The 7,382-nt window shown below is 33.8% G+C and overlaps 1 protein-coding gene across 1 annotated transcript; it reads left to right on the top strand.

The window, feature by feature from the left end:
* The first annotated feature begins 374 nt into the window (after positions 1 to 374).
* Positions 375 to 1,349, top strand: LOC130898912 (exonuclease GOR-like). Its single transcript, XM_057808513.1, has one exon. It carries the CDS (start codon positions 375 to 377, stop codon positions 1,347 to 1,349), a length of 975 nt encoding a protein of 324 aa, XP_057664496.1.
* The last annotated feature ends 6,033 nt before the right edge of the window (positions 1,350 to 7,382 follow it).

The following is a 7,382-nucleotide window of genomic DNA, read 5'->3' on the forward strand; positions in this document are numbered from 1 at the left end:
GCAATTCCACTAGACAAAATATGAGATTGTTCTTTCGAGTATAACGAAACAATCTCATACTTTCGAAAAGTGGGTCGAAGTAGACAAGAGCTCTTATTGAACATTTAGATCAACGTTAGCTTTTTTTTTGTTGGTCAGAAACTTTTTTTATTAATCATATTTTAACAGGAGCCCATTCTCGTTAATTTAAGGTGTGGGAAAAGTACTAAAATTATTTGAGCCGATTTCTCTGACTAATTTCGAGACACACTATATATGCATTAAATCTTCTCAATTGTTTCAGTAACAAGCAATCCATGGAGAAACACAATATCGACAAAAATACTTTCTATAATCTTCTTCTGAACTACGTCTTGACAATAGAAGATCTGAAAATGATGGGTTATCCAACATATTCAGAGGAATATCGTAACATTGTTACTATTGAAAAGAAAGATTCTAGTAACTTTAAGAAAACAAAGGGTACGGTATTGAACCCATCCGCAAACGATTTCGTACCTGGAGAGCGAACAGAATCAACCTATAGGATTGACAGAGTCTCTTACGAGACTTTTCCCATTGTAGACAACATTTCCAGAACACGAAAATGCAGCAGATGTGGTAAATTATTCATCATTACATCGAGAAAATATATTTCCACAGATTGCTGCTTTTACCACTGGGGTAAATTGCAGCGAGTGGTGTATAACGGAAAAGAGGAAAGGCGGTATAGCTGCTGCAGTCAGTCGGCAATAGCTGAAGGATGCAGTACAAGCGAAGTTCACGTTTGGAGCGGATTAATCAATGGTATTAACAAATTCCATGGACAGTTTGTTTCCGCTCCCACACCATACTTATTTTTAAATCGAGAGAAGTATTTCAAAGTGTACGCTATCGACTGTGAAATGTGCTTTACGGTCCACGGGCTGGAAATCGCTAAAGTGACCGTTGTAGGGTTGGGTGGTGATCTCATTTACAGTAGTTTTGTACGTCCCGAAAGTGAAATAATTGATTTCAATACTCGATTTTCTGGTATTACAAAGGATGACATCCATCTCGGTACAAAATCGTTGAGGGAAGTACAAAACGACTTGATGCGATTCATCACTAGCGAAACAATCCTTATCGGGCACGGCTTGGAAAATGACCTACGCGCCTTGAGACTAGTTCATTATTTAGTGGTAGATACTGCAAAAACCTTTCCTCACTGCCAAGGTTTTCCTTACAGGAGGTCCTTGAAGCATTTGTGTGAGACAATCTTGAAGAAGAACATCCAAGGAAATGCTGGGGGCCATGATAGTTTTGAGGACGCCAATGCTTGCTTGGAACTCATGATGTGGAGAGTGAGAAGAGATTATTTTGGTCAATGATTTTATACTCGAAACTATTATTATTACAAATAATTCAAAAGTGATATTTTTCAGATGATTTCCGTAGTTTTAGGATATATTCGTGTTTTTGCGCGATGTGTTATTTTTCTATATGTTTTCATTTTATATTGTTAATCGTTGTATTTTCTTGTTAAGTGAAAAAAATATAAAGGACTAACTATAAGAAGCTTGTTACTATAATATATGATAAGTAGTATTATATGATATTTGATTGAAGTTTGTGATGAATTTCTGTGATAATAAATGGAAATATAACTGTTCATCATATGAAATGCAGCACTTGTTTCCTTATATCTAATGTATCATGAGTTTCCAATATATTTATTAGTTTTTCATTTGTTTTTATTTCATCGATAAATTATTTTTGTATTCCACGAACGTAATTGATTCCACTTAACAGCAATACTTTTGTCACGAGCTCGTTCACAACAAAGACCGTGAAGTCGGTCTTGTTTGTTCATTTCAATAGAATCTAGAATTTTGTAAACGCAACGGGTACAAACTTCGTAATAAAAGCTGAAACCGTTGATATTGTTTTTATGACGCTTTGTTTATATTATTTTCAATTTTTAGGAAGGCATTTATTATTCCTTTGTTCATTCTCTAGAAAGTAATTATCGAATACTTCTTTTTATATAAATACGCGGTTGTATATCGGCCAGAAAGTTAATGAAATTTTAAGTACCTCGGCGTAATGATCAATAATAGAGAAGACACAAGTACTGAGATTGAAGAACAAGTAATTAATACTAATCGAGCTTTCCATGCTAATAGACAAGTATTAAAAATCAAATTAAACTATTCACATTTAAGGAGGTGATGAGGTGATAGAGGGACTCATTTGAAGTGTTTTTAACCATACATATCTTAGTGCAATGTATGTTGGATTTTGAGATATGGTTAATTTTGTGTTTTTCATTTTATGAGGGTTTTACTGCCGTTTGTATGAAATAAAACAGAAACAACAAGTTTTAGGGATTTTATTGCCCATTAATGCGTATAAGGAGTCTCTAGTCAATCAAATAAAAACTACATACTAATTATCAAGTTATGGCATCAAAGATATAAGAAAGTTATCTTTTTTCGAAAACAAATTAGTTTTCGTAGCTTTAAAACAAGAAAAGTACCGATGCTATTTTCATCCAAAATACTTTAAAAACATCTTTGTACTTTTATCATATTACAAAAATGCAAATCATTGGCCGAAGTTAGCTCAAACATAAAATTTACACGTTGCGAATGAAATGAATCAAAAATGTAGAGCTATGGGATTTCCGAGACAACCGGTTTTTAAAGCGTTTGTGTCGAAGCAGGTAGAAAAATCCGTTTGCCACAGCGCCCTCCCTTGTTTTCTTCTGCAGTTGCCAGTTGGTTACTAACTCCCTGCGGGTGACGTTATTATTGTGTTCCTCTATTTTTTGTTATTTCTCCGTGTAAAGTAGAGATCTGCTGGTAAAACGGCGTTGAACTCTTTCACGTTGAGTTGTTTTGGACTATTTTCTTTTTTGAAACTTTTTCGCACTGATATCACGCTAGCTACATTCACAAATCATGAGTACGCAGACATTGCGTACACTTTTGTGCGTTTGCTGACGGAAATGCAGCTCGGGCTCATGAAACAAAGTGTTTCGCGATACATTTAGAAGGCTTTCTAAATGGGGCACAGTGCAGCACAGAGAACCTCGTGTCTCTGCAGCAGAGCTACCAGTAGAAATCGATGAACAAATAATCTTCTGTTATTCATATTTTTAGGCCGTAGATATATCCTTCATTGGTAATGGTTAAACTTCTTGACATATGATTTTTTCCTTCTCACAAAAACACAACAATGAAACGCCCATTATCGTAAAAATGTCTGAACTCCTACACATTAAATCATCTCTACGACATGCGCCAAAGATCCCAAACACCAAAATCACTTTTGACATTAGATATTTTACATCTGAAGCTTCGCATAAAAATGTAGTTACTTATATTATAGCTTAACAATTCTTTAGCATTGAGAACCGACTCCATACCGTTAGAGATTTCATATTCTTGTCTTTTTCAACAAAATGAACTAGGAGAAAATCATCACTCAAAATATGAAATTTTTTGAGATCTTGGCATTCCTTAAAAGTTGATAATTGTATTCGTACTCGACCTAGATTTTTCTGGTAACAAATCAGCCCAGGCTTGTATCGCTAGGTCTAATATATTTTTAGGAATATGTGGATTTTTTTCCCAGTACATTTTTTAAATAATGCCAATAAATATATCGTTGCTATGGAAATGTTTATCATGCTGGTTGCTATTATGACAGGTCTATTGGTAGACTTAGACAGCAAACAAAACTTACTTTATTACACTTTCTGCAGAAATTACTAGTATCAGCAGCTTATGGATTTTATAGTTGTAGTACTGGATTTGGTGAGAAATACATGGACCTACAATTTGTGTCTCAAGCGCCTAAATCGTCAGTCTGTTCCCATGTGATAAGCTTTCGAAATCTGTTATAGAATGTTTTCGAATAATTATCAATGTTCTTGGGTTATTACTACTGAAAATAAAATGTTCTAAATCGTATCGTAGTGGATTTTTCCGTACTTGCATAATTTCTAATGGAATAAACTAAAACTACTTTAGGGAAAAACACAATGAAAATCCATTCCATTTAGTTTCTTACCAATTGTCTGATCAAGTAATAAATACAATCATAATAGAAATATTGGAATATATCCAAACTAAAATATTAAAGTGAAAAGCTTGATATAAAGCCTGAAAAATTATCAATTTTCCCAACGTAGTTATAGTGCTTATTTTGACTAAAGTGAGTTGTTTAAACAAAATTGAATGTTAGTTAGGATTTGAGTGTTTTAAAATTCCTGTGGTGATATTTCGGATACACTCAAAAGCCAGCAAAAAAACGAAGAAGAAAAATGTTGAGAAGATTGTAAGTGGTCTGCTCCTAGACAAGAATCTATGAAGTATTAGCACACCGCCAGTAATGCGGTTCTAAAGGTCGTTTAGAATTTCATTCCTTACAACACTTGCTGTCTACTGTGAAAAGATTTGATTAGCGCTTGAGTCACAAATTGTAGGATAGTGTGTATTTCTCACCAAATTCAGTATTTATCTAACAAATATAAATTCCATTAGCTGCTGATTCTAGTGAGTTTCATTTGCAATCTAAGTCTTCCAATATACCTGCTAAAGAATTTGGAAAATCTACAACTATACGTAAAGTTCTAATACCGCATTTGTTGTACAAGACGTACTACATACTAAATTTGAGAAGTGCCTCAATCCTGATGATAAAGAGGAACATCTCGTGCTCATTTGTTGCGAAATAGGAAGAAAGACGCGTTTCTATAGCGTATAATATCTAGTGACGAAGCAGTTGTCAGTGGAAAATTCGATCCATACAATGTTCGTATATGGGGTGTGTAAAATATAAATATTTTAATATAAAGATAATTGGCTTTTGCGCCTAATTCCATTCGATACTTTTTAACTTTTCTCTTTGCGAAATAAATTGTGATGGGAATAGGTGTACTCGTACAAGTATTGACAATGGCGCTTTGGTCTAGTTATTGAAAAGCAGCAAGACTTCATCTACCAACTAGATGGAGCTTCATCTCGTTGGCACTTTGCTTTTCAAGGCATTTCGGATGAGTTTCTATTCTTAGCGCTCGACAGGCGGAGGAGGAAATGAAGGTTTGACTATACACTGCTTATCGCTAAGATATATCCATATCACCATTTATTACTATTTTTTATAGGGTTTTATTGAGGAAATTTTTTCACATTCTGCTTCTACCAACAGCTTTGAGTATATACTTTTTTGTGTGTAGCTACCGCGTAGACGTTGGACATTCGATAGCTACAAACATTGTTATTTCTTCGATTTTTTCTTTGGTAAACACGATTGTTTAGAAATTGATTCATTATTTAAAATTACTATATATCACCGTCGACTTTGACTTCGCTGCATTACACGACAAACGAATACTGTATATCTTATCGGATAATGACGAAATGAGTATATATTTCTCTCAAGTAGGAAATATGAATTCATCGTCTTTGAGCTATTCAGGATACTAGGCGGAAGCTAAATCGCTCTTTAGTCCCAACGGACCCTAATATCTGGAATTTCGTCGATTTGGGATTTGAACGGGAATCGCCAGAGCCGAAGAGAAGTAATAGAGTCGAGAAGTTCTAATCAGTATCGGCATTAGAAATAATAATGTCTGAATGATATATAGAGCTCTAACGCAAACTCAATTCGATTCATAGTAACAGAAAATGATAATAAAGGGTGATCAGTTGAGATTGTTTTTTGTATTATCTCCAATTATTTATTTAGAAATAATTGCTCAATTCTTCAAACATTTGTTCAAATACCAAAAAGCATTTGTCAATGAATAAACATTATTGTAATCAAATTGAATGTAAATTTTATTGCCAATCATTTTATTGTATAGTCCTATGACTCCAATGTGGTTCCTATTAAAAACAACAAACAATTCATTTTATTTATTGATTATTCACAAATATGAAACGAGCTATTAAAAATGACAATAGAGCAGAACAAGACATTCTGGTTCGATAGAGTACAAGAGTTTGAATACCTGAGAGGTAACAAGTAGAGGAGACGCAATAAAAGAATTTGACAAAATATTGGCAAGAGGCAATAAAAAAGTTGGAGCTCCAGAAAACCTATTGAGATCCAAAGTTATCTCAAGGGTAGCGAAGCTAAGAAGATAAAACATTACGGTTTTATATGGTAGTAAATGCTAAATCATTATTATTAAAAAGAGGAAAAGAGGCTAAATGCATAGGAGAATTATTAGATTGAAACCAGATGATTTGAGAGGAAGAACGAATTCAGAGACTAAAAAGTTTTATGGTTAGGCAGAGTTCGGCTATATAGTAACGGCAAAAAGTCTGCGTTGATTGGGGAATATAGCCAGAATAGGAGAAAATAGGTGAGAGCCTTAACAAGTGGAGAAGGAGCAAAAGGAAGAAAAGTGCGTCCACGTAGAAAATGGCAAGATGCATGTGAGGAAGACTTACAGAAGTTATGGAAAGCAAACTGGCGCAATGCAGACGCGATGAAAAGGAGTTGAGGAAAAGCAATAGAGAGAGTTCAAGCCGTGAAAAACAATATCTAGTTGTTATTTCAATGAAAAGATTACCACAAAAGAGCTGTAACGCTATCACACTTGAGTATTTTTTCATTCCATCTAAAAACCACATACAGAATAGTTTCCTTTGATATTCATGTCAAAAATGATTTCACAATGTTTTTATCGTTATTTGTTCGCTGTATTCGTTCGATTTCTAATGCATAGCAAATCAAAAATATTTATTTGCAGTACATTTTTTGTTCGTCAGAAACCATAACTAATCACACTGGACCCAATAGCACTTAGTACTGAATTTCCAATGTACTGATATTTTATTGGAATCTTCCACCTTACACGTCGCTGTTTCCAAATTGACAATGACATACTGCAGTATGGCGATTTATAAGAATCTAGAAGTTCATTCACTTTTCATTCATAGCTTACATCAATATTGTAGCCCATAAATTCCTTCACTATATTTACAAATGAGTTGCAAGCTCCAATCTCCTATGTGGTGAACTTTTTTGTAAAATATCGCTCAGCACAACTATCTAAATGGAATGCTTTTGTGATTAAATATTATATATAGCAAAAAAAATGTTGTACTGATTTCTTAATTCACTATGTGGGTTGAATCTATTGATTTTCACTATATCGCTATAGTTTAAAAATATCACATCTTAGCTAATAAGTTATCTTATGATTCTAGTATTAAAAAAGAATATCAAATATATCAAATTTTGTTACTATATATGTAAAATCTACTGTAAAATCGGTACACTTCCAGGTGAAAACATTTTTGTCACATATTTAGGAAACGAATGTCTCATTTGTTACTTGCTGGACCATACATATTAGCTTCAAATACAACTCTTGATTCGCAAGGAGAACTACCACCCAGCCT

The sequence above is a fragment of the Diorhabda carinulata genome, chromosome 10 (assembly GCF_026250575.1).
Source record: "Diorhabda carinulata isolate Delta chromosome 10, icDioCari1.1, whole genome shotgun sequence".
In the NCBI taxonomy this organism is placed as follows: Eukaryota; Metazoa; Arthropoda; class Insecta; order Coleoptera; family Chrysomelidae; genus Diorhabda; species Diorhabda carinulata.